The following is a 21,903-nucleotide window of genomic DNA, read 5'->3' as shown; positions in this document are numbered from 1 at the left end:
CATGGTGCATAAATAATCTAGGAGTCTTGCTTAATGAAAATATCTGTTCTTTCAGTTTTACTTCATGGTGCTTTATGGCTTATGCATAAAGATTATTAAATATATTACTAAATTAAGTTTGAATATTGGATTATAATAATCCAAATTATTCGTCGTTAACCGCCAATGATCTTAATTTGAAAAATAACCACTAGTAGTCCCAACTATTAACATATTGGCCTCCAATGAACCCTAACTAACAGAACCCTATCGTCGTTAGTCTCTTGTCGCTGAAAAACGTTTTTGGTCGGAAAACTCTTTTTTGACCGGAAAACTCAACCATTTCGTCCCAAACATCTTTGTAACCTTATTACGAACCTTTTTCTAGTAAAAGCCTCAATTATTGAGGTCGCCGGAAAACTTCTTTTTGCCCGGAAAATTCAACTTTTTGGCCGGAAAACTAAACATTTTCGTCCTAAACCTCTTTGTAATCTTAGATCGAACCTTTAGAAACCTTTTTATGGCCAAAAACGTTTTTCCGGCGACTAACGAAGTTAGTGTTCTGTTAGTCAGAATCCATTGGAGGCCAATATGTTAATAGTTGGGACTGTCAGTAGTTATTTTTTAAGTTGAGACTGTTAGCGGCCAATGGCGAATAGTTGGGATTATTAAATTCCAATATTCCATTAAGTTTTAATACAAGTAAACAAGTCTCATAATCATCAGATATCACCTAATACCATACCCGTCTTATACATCTAGGTTTTCCTGTCTAGTCTCTAGTTTTGATCTAGAAACATAGGGCTTGAAATAGCAAGCAGATGGGGGGTTGAACTGTTGAAGTGTAAGTATGGGGGATGTGATAATTAATATAACCAAACCCTGAGGGTCTAGAAGATTCTTTGGAGGCGAACGGCACACATTTTTCCGATCAAGTATACATACAGGAACACCGTATCCATCACACCGTTTATCCCCCACGGTCCTCGGAGTTTCAACCAAATCATTCTACGTCAACCCCATTATTTCTGTTCCTTCAAACATTATCCCTAATTGTTCTTCGCTGGTCAAAGGTAATTTCTTTCCTTTCTTGCGTATATTTTCTGCAAATTTACACATTTCATTGTTTTTCTTCAACATTCTTTGTTGGTCAAGAAAATATCGAGATATTCAAGGTGAAATAGTTTGTGATTTGTTTATCCCCTTAATTGATGAATTACCAAAAAAAGATTATAATAATAATAATAATTAAAAAATGATGATTATAGGTTCAATTTTTTTCTTGATCAAACTCAGTTAGGGCTTGTACATGGGGTTTTTATGTTGGGGTTAAGGAAATTTGAGTGATTTAAGATGAAATCTTAAAAGGCTATTTAAATTTCCAATCTTTTTGGGGAAGATTGGTTTAAAATTGATATTTTTCAAGTGTATTTTTAGGTTTTAGATTTAGATTGGTGTTTATGTTTATGGGTTTTGATTTAATTATAATTGGCAAAAAAATGGGAAGTCATCATTGGCTCATTCTTGATTGTAATATGATCATTGCATATAGATTTAGTGATTTTTTTAATTATAATTAGGTTTAGCAATTAAAAAAAATGATGGCTATAGGTTCAAATTTCATTTTTATCAAACTCAGTTAGGGCTTGTTTGGGTTAAGGAAATTTGAGTAATTTAAGTTGAAAATCTTAAAAGGGTATTTAAATATCCCATCTTTTTGGGGAAGATTGGTATAAATTTGATATTTTTCAAGTGTATATTTAGGTTTTAGATTTAGATTTGTGTTTATGTTTATGGGTTTTGATTTAATCATAATTGACAAGAAAATGAGAAGACATCATTCTTGAGGATATGATCAAAGGGAAATTGGTTCATTCATGTTTGTAACATGATCATTGTATATAGATTATGATTTTTTTTTTTTTTTTTTTTTAAATGGGTTTATCAGGGGGCGTGGTTAGATGGCAATCGATGAAATATTCGGTGAAACTCGACCTGTGCTTGCCCCAACCAAGAGTGCACTTTATGTTTGGGGTTATAATCAGTCTGGCCAAACAGGGAGAAAGTGTGAAGAACAAAACTTAAGGATCCCGAAACAGCTTCCACCTGACCTTTTTGGGTGTCCGGCAGGAGCCAATTCACGGTGGTTAGATGTGGCTTGTGGTCGAGAACATACTGCAGCCGTGGCCTCTGACGGGTCACTCTTTACCTGGGGTTAGAATGTTAGATACTTCTTTCCTCTTTTTTTTAATGTGTTAGCCACTTAGCCCATGATAAGCATTCTTCAATTAGCAAAGAAAAATAAAAAAGACGTCGGTTTGTGGTAACTTTGTAGCATATTCATGTATCTTTTAAGGTTAACTTATACTTAACTCGGTTACATGGTTGGTTAGGAGCAAATGAGTTTGGTCAGTTGGGGGATGGAAGCGAAACTAGTAGAAAACATCCTAAAAAGGTGAAACTATTGCAAAATGAGCTTGTGATATCCGTGTCTTGTGGAGCACATTGTACTGCTGCGATTGCAGAGCCTCGTGAAAACGATGGAACAATCTCTTCTAGAAGACTTTGGGTTTGGGGACAAAATCAGGTCTGTGTTCTGTTTAACCCGTAACATGGAACACATAACAAATTAACAATCAAATGAATCAACTTTTAGCATTCTGGATTCGAAGTTAAAAACTTGAATTACTTTATGGTGTTTCTGTTTATTACGCTTGTAGTTCCGTTTTCTTTGAATCTTTACAGGGATCTAACTATCCACGTCTATTCTGGGGAGCATTTTCTCCTGACACGGTAAGAATATACCTAATTAAACTTTAACAATTATGACAAACATGAATGCATTTTGATATGTATTTTAAACCACACAGGTTATTCGTCAAGTCTCATGTGGGGCTGTGCATGTTGTGGCACTATCGGAGGACGGTCTACTCCAAGCTTGGGGTATAAATGTTTACAACTTTTTAACTTTAGATTGTTAATTGTTTTGAACTGTGTTTGTGAAAGTTGTTACACACTGTGACAAATTAGGCTACAATGAATATGGTCAGCTTGGGAGAGGTGTTACTTGTGAAGGGCTTCAAAAGGCTCGTGTTATAAACGCATATGCTAAATTCCTTGATGAAGCCCCTGAGCTTGTAAAGATTACTCAAGTGTCGTGTGGCGAGTACCATTCGGCAGCCGTTTCAGAGGACGGCGAGGTGTAAGTGCATTAGAAATGGACCTTTTATTGTTCAGAATAGGTTCTAGAAACAGGTCGATTTTGTAGCTATATCACACAGATAAATCTCATTTATTGCAGTTACACTTGGGGGTTAGGAAACATGGGCCAACTTGGGCATTATTCTCTTCAATCAGAGGACAAAGAGTTAATACCACGACGTGTGGTTGCACTTAACGGAATATTTGTCAAGCATGTAGCCTCAGGTGGCGTGCATACATGTGCTGTGACTACAAAAGGAGCGCTATACGCGTGGGGCGGCGGTCAAGCTGGTCAGCTAGGAGTGGGCCCGCAGACCGGATTCTTTTCATTGGTGGCTAGCGACTCCGGAACCATGTTCCGTAACATGCCAGTTTTGGTCCTGCCGTATGGCGTCAAACAGGTGGCTTGTGGCCATTCTCACACTCTTGTTTCAACTCAAGATGGTAGAATCCATGGGTGGGGTTATAATAGCTATGGTCAAGCGGCTAACCAGAAGTGCACTTACGCTTGGTACCCATCTCCAATTGACTGGTAAGATACCACCCACCCACCCACCCACCCCCCCCCCCCCTACTTTGACCTTGACTTAATGTTTCTTAAAACAGGTGTGTTGGCGAAGTAAGGAAGCTGGCGGCTGGTGGTGGTCATTCGGCGGTGCTTACAGACGCTTGTTCCTTGAAGGAGCTGTGTGAGTTTAGGCTTGCAGACACTGTGACACCATGGAATGCTTCTATGATTGAAGATGTTGCTTATCGAACTGGTTCTGATGCTTTGGTCCGCCTTTGTGAGAGGTTAAGGTATATATACACACATCTATATAAAAGTCAACCTAATAAGAAACTGTTTTCTGAACCTTTTTTTTCATTGTAGGGAACATCACCCTGATGGTGGAACTTGTGGCTGTTAAACCAAGAAAAGAAGCTCCTGTTATGTGTCAATTCACTCATTGGCTGGTGTCGTCGTGTTTATCTGTAGCCGTTAATGTTGTACTTCAACATCGTATGACATTAATTTGTGTATTTATCATTTAAGAACATGCAGAAAATTAATCTGTTGTATTAATGTAGTACACCCTTTTGGGAAAAAAAAACTCAATGTTGTTGCTATTATTAAACTGGTGTGTAGATACATGCAACATCTGAATTTAATATGAAATAATATCTGTATAATAGGTAAATGCATTGGTATTTGCTTTCGGATATTGATACACATATAATTCGTATCAAAACGCATACAGGCAACAAACGTCTGTGTCAGCACAACAATACAGTGTCACTGGTGATATTATTAGCATCATTTACTACATATTTGATGCATTTTTGAACGCGAGTACAAATTAGCAGTGTTTAAAATATGAGATAGTTGAACCGATAAAGTTTGATGTATCTATGTAGCAGCAACCGAACATAATACTTTTAAAACACATTTGACAAGCGTAGATCAACTGCCTTAAGATCTTATTGGTTGATGTGGCGGATCATCCATAGCGGCATTATGGTGGTGGGTGCAGTATTAGTTTGAGCTAATTCCTCCTCTCTCATAGCTGCTCCGATGAACGGTCCACTGCTAAAAGTCAAAAACTGATTAAAAGCTACTCTTCCATATGTACAGAAAGAAGAAAATAGAGAATACCTGCTGGTCCCAAAAGAAGGAACTGTATACGGCTGAGTTGAATTTTGTTGCTCAACATTTTTCTCATTCTCTTTCAACTGTGCCCAGTTTAAATAGTTGGAAAATAAATTATTTGGGATTTATTTATGGGACTTCAAAAATTTGATACTCAGTTAGTAGAAGTACCTTCTTGGAGAGCGAGTTGTTTCGTTCTTGCAGCGCCCTTTCCTGTCATCAAACATAAACATGGTATATTTTGTAATAAGTGTTTAGTATATTGGATGTATCCTTATGTAGCAGAGAGATTACAAGTTACCTTTTTATGAAGCTCGGAGATGGACTCATGCATGACTTGGTTCTGCATAGATTAAAGCAAGTATAACGACGACTAAATAATTGTTTATATATGTATACCATGAATACCAGACTCTACCAATAGCTCTGCTATGAGTGTGACAATGCTTAATACGTTTGTTTGTATATACATGGATACCGGAATGCATTATATTATATTTTTAGTTACCTTCTTTGTTCGTATACGCTTGAGAGCTGTCTCGATTTGTTGCTCCACATTTTGAAGCTCTCTAAGGTTTAGCTGCTCTAGTTCTTCCCCAACATAGTGCCTATATTTATGAGAGTTATATATGATTAATTACCCATTGAGGGAGTAACAAAAATCACCTAATAGCAAATTTTGCAATTACTATTGAATATTGTTTACAGTGACTACCTTATGTTTTTCTCAAGAACTTCAATTCTGGCCTTGAGCTTAGAAGATTCAAGAGTCCAGCTTGCCTATACACATTTTGTTGAATATGATAGCTGTTTTAGGCTATAAATTAAACCGGTTTACTACACTTAATCAAATAAACATCTTTTAAGGGAGTCCTTGACCTTATTGTAGGCAGACTTCCTTCTATGCAATTATGAATGTTCATATTATAATTCACAATATATAATAATAACTAACAGAATGATGTGTATGTGTATATTATATATATATGTAAGTACCTGTGTTTCAGTTTCAGGAGCAGTAAGCAATTTCTCTGCGTACGAATACCTTTCATACCTCTCAAGAATTGTCTCCATACTGCATGTTTCAACTAAAAAACAGTAAGAATCTGTATGCAACTCCATGCAAGGTAATCTTCTGAACAATTTTACTACTGATAAATACAAATTATCACCAACTATGCTACTGTTAATTAATCATTAAGAAAAGAAACGGCAGTTTAAGACCTTTCGTATGAAGTACATACATCATGTAGTTTTGTGGGGGTAAGGTGGGTTGCAATTTTTGGAGAAACAAGTCACTAACCCTAGTCTATTTGACTTCATGTAATATAAATTAAACCTTGTATCAAAACTGGAACCATAAGATTTAGTGTCAACAAAGCATTTTATATCTGATTGAGATGTACTTAAGACCAAAGGAAAACTGAATATACACTGTTACGAGTTAGGAGGTGTGTAGCGCATGATAGTTAGAATCTTTTTTGATTTCTGGCACGATAAAACCAAACCACCAGCAGTAACTAAGATACTGCTCATAGTAACCAACCAACTACTAGAATTAACCGCCAACTATTTCAATGGCCAACACACTTTCATAAAACATTGTCTCGTTTCAACTAAACGCTATGATGGTTTGTAACCTGTAAAACGAAATTCTTTGGTCAATTTCGGGTATAAGTGAAGTATGCAGTCTGCTTCTTGGTTTTTTTTTCTTCTGACTTATTGGATTAAGATTTCGAGAATACCGTTGTAATAATTTAATCTCACAGTGATCATACACGATTCTCTCAATTGTATGATTAAATTCTCTCAACAACCTTCCTAGAAGCTGTTCATCTACCTTTAAAGCAATTCATGTTTTTTTTTAACGGCAAGGAACGACGTTTCAACCACCGTGACACCGGGCGCTGTGGCCAAGGTCGACTACTCGACCGACGCCAACCCCTTGGCTCTCCCGGATGCGCGGAAACCCGATCTCCACCCGCCCGAAGGCACAACAGTGGAATAATCGGTAAAACTACGCCTCCCATCCAAGACGAACCGGCGCCAGTCGTATTCGCCCTTCACCTGGATGCCGCAAAAAATAATAGGGAGAGTGAGAGTCGAACCTGGGTCACAAGGAACACCAAGTCTTTTCTCAACCACTCCACCACTCCCTCATTGGCAATTCATGTTTTTCTTTAAGAATGAGATTGAGGTCGGTTTTTATGTGTTTCATATGTAGCAAATCCATTACTCATTAGCATTTCTATGTATTTATTACATGATCCATGTAAGTCATGCAATCCAATGTGTATTGCTGCAAGTTGTAACACAGGATTTGATATATCTTATAACACTGTTGCTTTCACAGTTGACTTACAGTTTCTGTTTTGATTATGTACGTTAGTGTTTCTTTTGATTTAACAATTAATCGTGCAATAGAAAGTTCTAGAATAAAAGAACATATCTTATATATGATTATGGGGTTAAGTTATTCTACAAAGATGATACGAACCGAATCGTTAATCAAATGACCCAAAGAAAATAAATGGAAACTATAGAGAATATTAGAGAGAAATTGGAGTTTTACTAATTCTTTTCTGCATATCCTTTTCATAAATGAAAGTCCCATATATATAGGGTTACAAAGAAAGTTACTACTACAGTTATGGAGATCATGGGGGAGATGAAACCCCACTTTCTTCCTTAATTAAAGGAAACTAAAAACAAGGAAAATATAAAATATTAAAAATAGGAATGATAATAAACGTTAATAAGAAATAGTCAAAAGGCATGCATGCTTCTTCCGATATGAACGTGAGTAGAGCGTGGAGCACACATCAAAAGACTCCTAAAAATAAGAAGTGTAAGAAGGCATTATAGAGTGACAAATGTCCAAGAACCTAAAAACCACCACCCAAAACCTAAACACCCACCCCCACCCCACAATTGTGAGTTGACTAACAAAAGTTTGGCCCAGGGGCTTGATTACGAGCAATTGACAACCACAGGGGCTAGTATATTGAATTTTTTCAAATGAGGGCCGAAAGTGTGATTGGTTTAAATCCCAAAGACTGAAATTGTACTTTACTCATACCATAATTTCATCAAAAAAATATCTATATAAACATACTATAAAGGAATGTAAAACCTAGGGCTAGTTTGGTTTGTGGATTTTTTTTGAAGGGATTTTGAATCTTGGAAGGAATTAGAATTTGGTGAAACTGGAATTAATTCACTCAAATTTTGTATTGTGTTTGGTTGGTAACTTTATAAATGAAATTAGATGAAAAATGGGGTATTTTTGGTAACTGATTCACATTTCATTGGAAAGTTGAAATTCCATTAGCGATGTGAAGATTCTTAAATTCCTATGAACGGTGGAATATATTCGAATTCTAATTCCATCATGTGCAAACCAAACGTTAAATTTCAGGGGAATAATTCAAATTCCATCGTAATTCCAAAGGATTCTGCGAACCAAACATACCCCTAGATTTCAATAGAAATATACCGTTTATAGAAAGAAAAAACGGTTTAATGATAACATTGACAATAAAACTCTATAAAAACCCTCAAAAAGATTTTCTATTCGTGGGTGGGGTTAGTGTAAAAATGGATGGTTTTATGAGAAGTGTTTTAAGCCCTTAGATCTTGTAGTTAATGGTTGAGATCAAGAAGGGCTTAAAATGAAAATTATGTTTTTTTTTTACTAATTTGGTTACATTAAGGGTAATAGTGTCTTTTTATATTGTATTTTTAAATAAAGAAATTGTTATCAACTTTAATGTACATGCAAGTTCCACCCATCTTTTTTGAACACCAATAACTTTTTATACTTAATGTTTTTTTTTAAAATAAATTACACCATAATAACGGGTTTTTTTTATCTTTAATATAAGTACCATTTTGTTATATTTATATAGATAAAAAATTACGTATAGCATGATATGAAGCCTACTAGAATGCAGGTTTAAAACACCATACAAAGAACATATACTGGAATGCAGGTGTGGAAAACACCATGAAAGCAGATGTGTAAATGCAGGTTTAAAACACCATGCGAAAAAACATACGTAGAACACATACTGGACTACAGGTTTAAAACACCATGAATGCAGGTTTAAAATACCATGAATGCAGGTTTAAAACACCATACAAAGAACACATACGGGACTGCAGGTTTAAAACACCATAAATGCAGGTTTAAAAACCACACAACAGATTTTGCACAGAACAGAAAAGAAACCGTATTACAATGATGATGATAACTTTTTGCGATCTTGAAGATTTATACGAGATGGCAAATAAATCATAGATTCTTAAAGGATCTTAAAAAAAACCGGAATCCAAAAATAACTCTCAAGCGGTTATGGAAATGTTTATCATTTAATTGAATTATTGAGTAAATTACATCTTTTTACCCTTTTGAATTAATATAACTTAAGGACACATGTTAGCCCTACAATATTTCTCACACTTCTCACACTCAATCCTTATTTTACAGGATCCTCAATCTTCTATTCATTATGCATTATAGATTAAACTATTTCAATAATCCGGATCAACCAAAGCATATTACTTTTAGTTTTTTTTATATAGCATGAAAAACTAAGATAAGTTAGAACATAAAGTTCCAAGAGATAATATATTACTTTGGAAATTCTCAGAGGCATTTTATTGTTTTTGAATTCCCTTTAATTAAAAGGAATTTAAAAGAATTCATCTTAAATTTCAATTTTAATTTCATAGCCAACCAAGCATATAAAAACAGAAATTGAGATTCCAATTCCATCAAAATCTGTGAGTGAAAGAAAAAAAATTAATAAAAGAAGAATAAATAAGCATTATTTAATTGAATATAGATAAATACGGGAAATGTGATGTAGGATGTTTCTAAAAAGTGATATACAAATTTAAGAATTTTTAATTAAATTTTACGGTTGGGGATGAGATGTGAATAAAAACTAAGCAGTGTTTCAACCGTTTTCCAAATTTAAAGCTTATATTACAATATGTGCTTGGATTATGTATAAACGAGAATTCCGATGCCAAGCATACGTGAGAAGGAGGAAGTGACAAGTGTCACTGGCAGGAAGGATAATTTGTCTTGAGTAAATTACAAAAATCATCCTTTATGTATGTTACTTATTGCAAACTGTGTCCTTTGTCTTTAATAAGTAAAAAAACCGTACTCGATGTTTGCAAACCTTTGCACATTATGTCCTTTAGCCCTAACTCAGTTAGTTTTTACAGTTAAATATGACCAAATGGACCCCACATAGGGGTATTTTAGTCATTATATCTTAAATATTAAATAATCAACCTCCTCTTTGACCTTAAAACCCTAGTAGTCCTCCTCATCTCCATCGACAGCGGCACCACCACCACCTCAGCCGCCACGACAGCCGGAGAATGTCATCGTCGCCTCTCCCTCTCCACCTATCCAACAAAATCTCAACGAAACCCTAGAAAAAGAAACCCTAATTTCTGATTTTCCCCAAATTGGATCTCACGATTACACCTTTCTGCTTTCGGATGAAATGCTTCTACGAATCCTCTCGAAAGTTCCGGAGAAGTCGAATTTGTTGTTTACACCTTTCTGCTTTCGGATGAAATGCTTCTACGAATCCTCTCGAAAGTTCCGGAGAAGTCGAATTTGTTGGTGTCGAAAAACTGGTTGAATCTCAACGGTCATTTGATGAAGTCAATTAGGGTTTTTAATTGGGATTTTGTGACATATGGCAGGATGCTTACAAGGTTTCCTAATCTTATAGATGTGGATTTGCTTCTTGGAAGTGTGACTAGTAGTAAACATACAAAAAAATGGAATCTTTCTTTAGGTTGTGAATTTGGTGCCTTTTGTATTGATTCTGGTGTTTTGTTACCGAATAATCTTGATTTGGTCATGCGATGGTGGTGGTGCTATGGCGGTGGTGGGGGTGGGGATGTGGAGGTGGTGGTTGTCCGGTGGTGTGTGTGCATGTGGTGGCAGTGGTCTGGTGAGGTGTATGGCGGTGGTGGTCGGTCTGATGGTGGTGGTGGTCCTGCATTTAGAGAGAGAGAGAGATCTAGTGTGTGTGTTGTGAGAGAGAGAGAGATAGGGGGTTTATGTGAGTGTATGTATATTTATTTATTAATATACCTATATATATTTTTTTATTATTTATTTTAGTATTTAGGGTAAAATGATCAAAACACCCTCATGTGGGGTTCATTTGGTCATATTTAACCATAAAAACTAACTGGGTTAGTGATAAAGGACATAATGTGCAAGGGTTTGCAAACATCGAGTACGATTTTTGTACTTATTAAAGACAGAGGGTACAGTTTGCAATAAGTAGCATAAATAAAGGACGATTTTTGTAATTTACTCTTTTGTCTTTTTCAAGTGAACTAGTTTCCTCCTTGATTTTCAAACACTATAACTTTTGATACATTAATATTTTTTTTTAAATTACACTGTACTACGAGCATTTCATTCTATTTAATTCGAGCAGCCTATTGCTATAGTTTTCTTATTTTTTTACAGGATTTTGAATACCCATTACGTGCAATTAAAGTGATTTTGATACCGGTACATGATACGTGATTTTTGAATATCGGTTACGTGATTAGACATTTAACATAAATAGTTACGTGATTACACATTCAATATAAATCCATTACGTGATTACACATTCAATATGATTTGTTATAACTAATGTTATTACAATTAAGCTTATTACGTGATTACACACATTCAATAATAAGAAATTGATTGTTTATGTTTTATTACGTGATTAAATCTCTAATATACGACATTATGTAGTTATTATAAGTTGATTTGGCTAATATTTTGTATATAATTTATCATTAATACATGATTATACCTGAAATATTAGGTATTCCATATCAAATATTATGTATTACATGTTTTGTTTTTATGTAATTACGTGATCACTCAGTGGGATTTCACATAAATACTATAATGAAATCATGTAATCACGAAATGGGTATTCAAAATCACGTAGTCACGTAATAACACATAGTCAACAATTGTTACATAAATACGTAATCACTTAGTGGAGTTTCACATAAAATACTATAATGAAATCACGTAATGGGTATTCAAATCACTAGTCACGTATTGGATATTCAAAAGCATGTAATCACGTAATGGGTATTCAAAATCCTGTATTTTTTTAAGAAAACTATAGCAATGGGTTGCTCGAATTAAAAAGAATGAAATGCTCGTCAATATTAATGTAATTTAAAAAAATATATATTACTGTATGAAAAAGTTATACTCGTTTGAAAATCAAGGGAGGAAGGAGTTCAAGTGAGAAAATACTAGAATGCCAATTCTTTATTTGTTTTTTCAATTGTTTGAACCTCATATTTACCAAAAGGCTGTATCATGCCAATGTTAACTTTCTAACTAAGATATAACTCGTTGCATTTTCATTTCACTTAACTCATCAAAGCAAGGAGTGGCTAAACCTCACATGATCTGGTGTGTCCAATAACACAAGTGCAGAGGTCATAAAGAAAGAACAACGGGAAAACATAGTCGTCAAAAGCGCAAAAGGCGCGCGCTAGGCGCCCGGACGCAGCGAGGCGTGCCTATAGCGCCTGGTGGTAGCTTAGGCGCAAAAATGGGCTTTTTTTTTGTAAAAATGGTGCTCAGGCGCAAAAAGCGCGCGCCTAGGCGCTCGGGCGCAGCGAGGCGAGCCGAAGCTAAATATCCAATTGATGACGGGAGTTCTGATGACTTTGATGATTGTCTTGATGATTGATGATAAGCTATAAGTTTGAATGTTTTAGTAACCGCAAACGTTTGTATAAGTCCTAGTAACTTTTGGTATAACTTTTGGTATCACTACGCGTGTATAAGTCCTAAACTTTTGCTACTAATTATTTGCTACATGATCTTAAATGACATATATAATAGTTTTTATTTTATTTTATATGTGGAATCGTATATATTTTCAAAGCGTAGCCTATTTTTTATATTTTTTCTCTCTGTGCGCTTTTCTTGAAAAGGTCCACGCTTGTTTGCGCCTTGCGTCTAGGCTCCGGGCGAGGCCGATGCGCCTCGCCTGTGCCTTGCGTCTTTGACAACATAGCGGGACAGTACTAGATTGTTAACAATGTCATGGTATACTTCGCCACAAAAGGTATGAACAACAACAACAACAACCATACCCAGTATAATCCCACCTTTAGCGAAGCTATTGATAGGGTCTGGGGAGGGTAGGATGTATGCACACCTTACCTCTATCCCAGAGGATAGAGAACCTGCTTCCAGGTCAAATTAAGTCAGGTAAAAACTGTCCTAAACTTCTCCATTGGTCAAATTAAGTTCTATGTCATCCCTGTATGATATTTCTCACTCATGATAATGACTTGGAACCTATGTAGTCAAAGGCGCCTTCTCATGCGAGGCGAGGAGATCAGGCTCGACCAACCGGCCTTGAGTACGCCTAAACCATTTTGAAACCACTAAAAATGGTCCGAAACTAGTCTAAAACTGCTAAAAAAGGCATGGAATCACATGCACCGTACTTTTTTTGGGCATGTGTTTTAAATGCCTTACTCCTAGTCAACAAGCTCACCCTTTAGGCCTCAAGTGTACCTTGAGCCTTTTGACTATAGCTGCTTGGAACATGCATGGTTAGATTCTATATAAAGGTTAAAATTGGCTATATACAATAAACAAGAATGTTGAAGTACTCATAAGATATATATAAACCATAAGTATGTAAAATCATTATGTGATCAAGTTGTATTATAGCTATTTAAATAAAAATACCATTACAAAAATGTTAAAACAAAAAGTATTTTTAATGTATTTAAGTGACTCAATGTAAAAGAAACTTTTTTATATAATTCACGATTTTCAGTAGATATCCAACCAATTTCAGACAATTGACTTAAATGTTTTGGCAAAATTACTGAGATGACACTACAAAAACTTTGTATGATACGTCTAACCTTTACTAATGACAAATTGTTATAGGTATTTAACCTTTACGTACCTACGACACGTCATCGGTGTATGTATGCAACTTTTTTTCCATCTTATACGGACGATATGTCGACAAGATACGGTGAAATGGGAAAACTGAAAATTATCACGCCAAACCGAAACTTTATGCCAACAATGTTGTCGGTATAAACTTGGTGTGGTACTGTACTAGTGTAGTGTATCAAATGCATCAATTGCAGGGATTTTATGCTTTTAGAACCTTTCCCCTAAGTTCTATCAAAATCTGTATATCTAAATGATATAACATGTATTAAAAAACATTACTACCAACCTTGATTTATTACACATCTGAATGCAACAAACCTAGACACAGTAAGCTAGCTAGGATAAGACATAACCATTGTGTGTACTAGGTTGTCTTCGTTGCTTATATATGTACGAACATATTAAAGCTGATGTATGATGTATCCAAGATATTCAACGCATCAGTTTGAAGAAATTTTAGTACGATAATGTTTTAAGGCTGTGATATCACACAGCTCAAGAAAACTTAATTTCAAGTTCAAACATCATCACAGCTAATCAAGTTAAACCTTTTTGGAAAACAAAATTTTATAATTTCAAACAAATAAAACAATACACTACCCAGAAAATAAAATTAACAACACCCATCCTAAGTTAAAGGGTTTCATAGTAGACCACTTATAGTACTTCATGTGTGTGTGTATATACACGTATATATATGTAATTAAATCTAGATACATATGTAATTAAATCTAGATACATGCACAAAGAGCTAGAGCGAATGAAGAAATTTCAAAAATTATGTCAGAATAACAAAAAAATATAAGAAATAATAAAAATAATAATAATAATAATTTTAACACAAGATTAAGAGGGTTGTCTCGATTGTATGAACTTGACCCACAAAAAATATTTATCTTGGATTTAGGGTTTAAAGATTCAGGCCTGTGCGGTTAGATTAAACCCAAAAGTTAAAAAAGTAAAATCAAGAAAGAAGCGTAGAACTCAATCTAGCTTGAACATATACACACATATACATATATAAAGTTAAATAATGTTAAAAAAAAAAACATGAACAAATTTCAGGCAAAGATAAAGCTGATCTTGATGTGTGTTTTGCATGTATATATTAATTTTAAGCTAAAAAATTAAAATAATAATAAGAAGAAGTGGACCTGGAGTGAGTAGAGTACTCAAAGAGTTTTCCTTTTGTGGAAAAAACGATGAGAGCAACATCGGCATCGCACAAGACAGAGATCTCATGAGCTTTCTTCAGCAAACCTGTTCTTCGTTTGGAGAATGTTACTTGTCTGCTAATTTTGTTCTCGATCCGCTTCAACTGCACCCTTCCTCTCCCCATCTTATTTTTTTACTACCCAAACCCTAAAAGCAATCGCCTTTTTAAGTGCAAAAAAACAACCAAATCTAACAACAAGATCTAAGAAGAAGAAGAAAAGACACAAGAGAATGTTTTTTCTGTAGCTTTATTTCTATTTTGGTGTATGCATAATTATATTACCATCCCCATTTTACCATAATAATCTCTTTCCTTACCATATATATATAAACAACACAAAAGTAATATTTTATACTTGCCTCAAATATCTTAACTTCTTCTTGAAATCTTAAAGGTTTTTTTTTTTTTTTTTTAATAAAAAGTCTTTTTTTTATAAAGGACCGAAAGACAATAATCCTAATTATATATGGATAAACATATGTACAACACATATATAGTGTTGAATACAAATTCAGGAGATTGATTTGAAACAACATTTTGAAAATAAGTTTTTAGTAAAAGTAATTTTGGAATATGATTTTTATGGTGTAAAAAAATGAGGGGAGTTGAAGAAAGGAATAAACTGAAGAGAGGATGGGGAAGGACCAGGAGAATAGTTGCATTGATAAAAGGTATAAAACATTAAAACCAGTGAGGTTTAAGGTAGCTGTGCTGTCAAGTTCTCATTGGTTGGTTCTCATTTAGTATTAGGTTTATCATTTTTCTTAAATCTTAATAGAGGTACGGTAATTATAATTTATGGAAGAAAGTAAACGCGTTTTTTTTAATTCAAATAGTTTCTTATATTTCGATACTAGGTTATAACCCCGTGTATTACACGGGTTAAATAAATGAATTTTATATATCAAATAATAAGACATTATCTTTTTAAAAGCCTTCTATATTGCACGGGTTGAAGAAATGTAATTTTATATATTAAATAACAAAATAAGTTATATCTATAAGAACCATATGTATTGTACGGGTTGAATAAATGTAATATTATATACCAAATAATAAAAAAATTATATCTTTAAAACATTGTATTACACGGGTTGAATAAATGTAATATTGTTTACCAAATAATAAAAAAAGTTATATTTTTAAAAACCTCCGTGTATTACATGGGTTGAATAAATATGATTTTATATACCAAATAATAAAAAAATTATTTAAAAAAACTAACGGATTTTTTTATATTTAAAGTAGGATAAGATTGAATATTAATCTGAACTAACAGATTTTTTTATTTTTAAAGTACGATAAGATTGAATATTAATCTTTATTTATTTAGTTAATATACGATTGAAAAATCATATGATTGAATAGGTGGGAGGTTGTATGGTGATAAATCAGTTAACCGTACTGAATAATGATAAAGATAATAGTGATTGTTGAACAAATTAATTAATCGAATTTAACAGAAACATTTGTGATGTTAGGTGGATTTTTTTTAATTATTTGAAAGTTAATATCCATCAACTTTGGAATTCGTATGAATTCTTATTAGATTTGATTAAATATTATTGATAATAAAAATTTGTATTAGATTAGATTTTAGATTTGATTAAATATTATTAATAATAAAATTTGTATTAATTTAGATTAAATATTATTATTATTATTATTATTATAAATAAATCTTTTTTGTTCTTGATTTACCGCTCAAGACGAAGCACCAAAACGAATGGTTTGTGTCTTTTTTTTTCTTGGGTAGCAATCTACGTGAAACCTTTTTGTTTGACCCGCTGGAAAACAAAATAAACATGTTGTTTCCTTAATAATATTGGTCGTTGTGCATGTTTATCTGAAACCGAACCCGACCCAACTTCAAAGTCACCTGAACCCGAATTAGATAATACCCGAAAAACCCGAACCCAACCAACGTAAACCTTCTACAGGTCGGTTAGCGAGTCATTTTTTCCATTGAAAAAACCCGAAAAAACCCGAATAAAAACCTGAACACACCTTGTCAACTCAACAAAAAGGTTTGCTGACTATTGATATCCACAGTAACAATTGCTTTCTATTGATATCCTTCTATTTAGTGGCGATTGAACTAAAATATAAAGGGGGATTTACAATAATTTCGATCGAAACAAAGGTGAAGGAATTAATTTGGCCGACTGTATAAGAATTTGAATTAATTTAGATTAAATATTATTATTATTATTATTAGTATTATAAATAATTTTAATTAATTAAATGAGAGAATGACAAGTGTCCCAAAACATGTTTCTTTTATTATATAGTATAGATTAAGAGATAAAGTTTTAAACATTTGAATCGTTCCAGTTATATCTTTTGTTTTATTAAAAACATGCACACGGCACACGTAATTTTTTTAACGGCCAACTAAATCATCGGATAAACATCTTGAGATGTTCTCAATTGAGTAAATGCATCCCCTACTTCATAACGATTAGAGTTGGATGCGTACCCGAGCCACCAATTCCGGGGAAAACCCTCCCACCCAAAAACCTACTACGGTAAAACCTGGTTCGGCTCAGTTTCGAACTGCTGACCTACTAGTTCTAAACTTTATTACCACCACCATTGTCCTTCAAAATGATGCTAATAAGAGTTGAACTTGGGACCTCAATGAGAGAAACCAAGTGACTAACCACTAGAAAAATTGCCAGGACGACACACGTAATTTTATATGTACAATTTAGGTTTTAGCTTCTGTTTTTTTAACGACAACTTTCTTGTATTAGGCCACAGCACTCTCTAAATTAGAGAACCTCATTGTCCCGCTCCGGCTAGACTATATTGTCTTAACCGGGCTCACGTTGGTTTCAGAGTTTGGTTTGGGTGTTCCCTCAGAAAATCATACCACCTGCTACCATTTAACAGTCATTGTGCCACACAATGACTGATCTCTCTAGCGTAACACATGGTGGATGAAAACCCGGGTGGGCTTGGGATTCGAACTAACAACCTCATGCAAGGTCTAGTGTTTTCTAAAAGTGACACAAGTGAGGATCGAACTTAGGTTTTTTAAATAAGTGATCGAGTGTAGTTTAGTAATTATTGACTTAACGAAAAAAATAAACGATCATCCATGATAAGGACCACCATAGTTACAAAATTCATACCACCGAGAGGATCCATATGACTTTGGGGCATTGGTGCAGTTTGTGCAAAAGCATATGGACCATTCATATAACTAACTGTAGTATTTTATATTATAGGATCCGAAAGATTATATTATGTTAAATGAAATTAAGAATGCAAGACTAGGTTAGCAATTCTAAAGAATAACATTCTAAAACTACGTGGAACCAAAATCATTGATAGTTGTACACAGAATATGGAATAAACAAAGGTGTGCAATACATCCAACCAAACTACATTCCTATGTTCCGAATGCAGTGTACCTTCACTTTTTACTTGAAATAAAGAGACATGTGTATGGATGTGTGTTTTATAAAAAGTTATTACTTGTTACAACGGGGTAGGGATAGTGTACATTAATCCAGAAGTGTAAAAAGTGTGAGAAGTGTATTATAACACTATATATAACACTATATAACACCATATAAACACCGTATAACACCATATAACATCATATAACACTATGTAACACTATAGACACTATATAACAATATATAACACTATATATCTATCATAGACATGCTATCAGACAAACTATAGTGTTATATTTGTTATATAGTGTTATAATACACTTCTCACACTTCTGGATTAATGTACAGGATCCTCAATTTGTTACAACGTTTAAAAAAACAAAATCATAGCGTCATATATTAATCAATCAAACAATTAGTTAGTTTCTATATAACTAAATTTAATTTATTTTACTGTTAGGGTTGGACAAAATAGTCGTGACTCGTAACTGAATTAGCCTGTCAAAAATTTATCATATTAAGCTTAAGCTCATTTGGCTCGAGTTAGCTGACTCATATAAAATCCAAACCGATTGCGTACAAGTAAACCTAGCTCATATTGGCTCACTCAAAGAATACAATATAAGGTAGTTTGCCCATTGATTCAAATAGATATTCAAGCTCATACTTGATTTTATATAATGGCGGTCTAGTATTGTACTATTTGATATATTGGCTCACTCGGTTTGTTTTTAATGAAATTCGGCTTTCAAAAAAAAAAAAAAAAAAAAAAACTAGATATTTTAGGTAAATAAAGTTATTAACAGAAACCCACGATGATACGAAATCATAAAAAAATGTTTCTTTAAAGAAAACAAGTCAAATTATGAAGCTGCGAGCTAACTAGAGTGGAACATACGTTTGCTTTTAACAATGTAAGTTCATAAATATACAATCTATGCAACATACTTTTCCTTCCACTAATGTAGTCTTTGAGTTCTCTTAGATGTTTATTGTGTATACAAACTGGTACAATTAGTTTTGTAAGTGATTAAAATGAGTAAAAATGTGTTAAACTCTAAGACTATGTCTATTGGTGACCTAAAGTTTGGTTGGTCACCAATAAGACAAAACTTTGAGTAATTAATAAAATCAAAAATGAAATTAAAATTGGCAACCAAGTTGGTGGAGCAACCTTGGTTGCAACCCAAACTAATTCCCCTATTAGTTTAATTACTCAAATAACTTATAATATTCAAACATTTAAAAAAACTAAATACATGGTTTTTTTTTTTGGTGAACATCCTGATATAAATTTTATTAGAAACCGAGTTCGTTAAAAAACATATTTTTTAGGTTGGGATGGATTGTGAATGTGTGTTAAAAATTGAGTAAGGTTGGGTTGTCTAGGTGGAAGAAAGAGATATTAATTTTTTAATAAGAGGTTGGGTTGGGTTTGGTCACCAATGAAGATGCTAACAATCTCAAAGTGATTTTAACTTTTTTTAAGAGGTGGAAGAAATTTTACAAATACAATATATTATTTATTATTATATATATCATTATAATTTTCCTCAAATAATCAATTTTGATGTTGATAGAAAAGAGGAAAAGGGAAAAAGAAAAGAATGACAATAGTGGCATCTTTATCCTATGTGCTATGGATGCTGATTCATTGCAAACTTACACACTCTATGTCACTTCATGGAGTTGAAATGCCTTTTGATCTTTCTCTTTCAGTCTTTTGCGTTATTTTGGTATTTCTTACTAGGTTAAATGAGTTTTCCTTTAGATCTTTTTTTCTTCTATTTTAGCTTCTTTAGTTAGCATTCAGCATATACACAAAAATAACTACTCTCTTAAAATTCATAAACTTGTATTCTTCTTTCAAGAGGATAAATGTTTTTTACTTTTTGTTATTTAACTTACTATATATTATAATTTAAAAACTTCACTTGATATATTTAATATTTGTTGAATGTTATTTGTTATATCTCTGGCTAGAAGTTACTTTAACATGGTATTGTTAAAAGACAATTCAAATAGTTGATTGTACATTTCAATTAAATTATATGTTGATTCAAACATTACAAATGTTTGTTAAAAAATACTTGTCTTGAAGAGTTACTACATAGGAAATCATTTTATTAAGGATGTATCTACCATATAGTGATATAGAACCGTGTTAAAATGTAATGGTTTATTAACTGAGTTTTATATTTGGAATCATCCCAAAATGTAATGGTTTATTAACTGAGTTTTATATTTGGAATCATCCCACGTATGGGGATGAAAGAAAAAGAAAAGAGTAAATGAAAAAATTACATAAATTAATCTTTACGTATGCTTAAACTTGTACCTTATACATTTTAGTTTAAAAAACGTTATAATAAACCTTTTACTATAATTTTGTTGTCAGGATTAACCTTTTGTACAAACTCAACTTATTTTCTTGGTTAAGTCATCTCACATGCAAAACATGTGAGGGTATTTTGGTCTTTTTATATCCTTAGTAAATATATATTTTAATAAACCGCAAATAAACCACAAAACCCTTTTGGTTCTTGAATCGAGAGCAATGGTGACAATGGTAGTTTATTTCGAAAATGGGGGAACAATGGTGATGAGCGATTGTTGACCAACATAAGGGAGACGGTGGTGTACGAAGATAGTGGATTTCAACATTATTATGAAAATTAATAAAAAGTCTATAAATAAGGATAATTTTTAACTATGTGATACAAGTCCATAGAGGATTTCAACATTGGCGTTTTATGACAAGACTAATATTCATTAAGTGTAGTTATTCCAATCTTATTCCTTTTTGAATATGATCTTTCAACATATCTTTCATGTAAAAGCACAAACTAAATCTACTAAATACAACTTTAGAGGAAAACTTGGGGGTGAATCTTCGGTCCCCTTATACAAATAAAAATACGTAATTTTGATCCGCTTTTAAGGAACATGCACGTAGTGTCTTCTTTTTAAGACTGTTTTCTCGAATAGATTGTTTAGCACATTACATTAAGCATGCTTCTTAAAGAATATCAACTTTTTTATACTATACATTACAAGTTGTATAGCAAAAGACTAACGCTTTTCATTATTCAATTTATTGTTTCTTCTTTTTGTATTTATAATTTTGGTTAAAATGATTTTTCTGGATGTGCAAATATGGTCCCCCTACTAAAAGCATTATTCTCGGATGATTAAGTATGTGAACAATAGTTATTTAAGTGTAATAATTAATTATGTGAACAATAGTTATTTAAGTGTAATAATTAATTTTAAAAGGTGTTTTTCAATGTGCATGCTATGGTCCCTAACTTACGGCATATTATTCCATATATAAAGAAGCAAGTTTTTTTGTGCATAACCACTTGTACCTTGTATTTTGGGTGTTTTTTTTTTTTTAAAAAAAACTTGAGTTTTTACTTTTAACCCAAGGGTTTTTAGCTTTTGTAATTTTAACCCTACATAATTTGTTTTTTTA

The 21,903-nt window shown here is 33.2% G+C and overlaps 2 protein-coding genes across 4 annotated transcripts; one reads left to right on the top strand and one right to left on the bottom strand.

Annotated features, from left to right (window-relative positions):
- The first annotated feature begins 771 nt into the window (after positions 1 to 771).
- LOC110904265 (ultraviolet-B receptor UVR8) lies at positions 772 to 4,371 on the top strand. The gene is made up of 9 exons (XM_022150101.2): positions 772 to 1,052; positions 1,928 to 2,193; positions 2,373 to 2,566; positions 2,725 to 2,772; positions 2,850 to 2,922; positions 3,010 to 3,181; positions 3,281 to 3,712; positions 3,787 to 3,978; positions 4,052 to 4,371. The coding sequence occupies exons 2-9, from the start codon at positions 1,941 to 1,943 to the stop codon at positions 4,086 to 4,088; spliced, it is 1,401 nt and encodes a 466-aa protein (XP_022005793.1). The 5' UTR covers positions 772 to 1,052; positions 1,928 to 1,940; the 3' UTR covers positions 4,089 to 4,371.
- LOC110904266 (truncated transcription factor CAULIFLOWER A) lies at positions 4,344 to 15,333 on the bottom strand. Of its 3 annotated transcripts, none has more exons than XM_022150103.2 (8): positions 14,960 to 15,329; positions 5,804 to 5,882; positions 5,523 to 5,587; positions 5,316 to 5,415; positions 5,109 to 5,150; positions 4,979 to 5,020; positions 4,814 to 4,890; positions 4,344 to 4,747 (listed from the first exon to the last, which is right to left on the bottom strand). In XM_022150103.2, exons 1-8 carry the CDS (start codon positions 15,142 to 15,144, stop codon positions 4,639 to 4,641), a joined length of 699 nt encoding a protein of 232 aa, XP_022005795.1. In that variant the 5' UTR covers positions 15,145 to 15,329; the 3' UTR covers positions 4,344 to 4,638. The 3 variants fall into 3 exon arrangements, with proteins under 3 accessions (XP_022005795.1, XP_022005796.1, XP_022005794.1); XM_022150104.2 differs by having other exon boundaries at positions 4,344 to 4,744; positions 14,960 to 15,325; XM_022150102.2 differs by having other exon boundaries at positions 4,344 to 4,890; positions 14,960 to 15,333.
- Between the last annotated feature and the right edge of the window lie 6,570 nt (positions 15,334 to 21,903).

The sequence above is a fragment of the Helianthus annuus genome, chromosome 14 (assembly GCF_002127325.2).
Source record: "Helianthus annuus cultivar XRQ/B chromosome 14, HanXRQr2.0-SUNRISE, whole genome shotgun sequence".
NCBI lineage: Eukaryota > Viridiplantae > Streptophyta > Magnoliopsida > Asterales > Asteraceae > Helianthus > Helianthus annuus.
The sequence above is the reverse complement of the archived record's forward strand: the minus strand, read 5'-3'. Positions and strand labels throughout refer to the sequence as shown.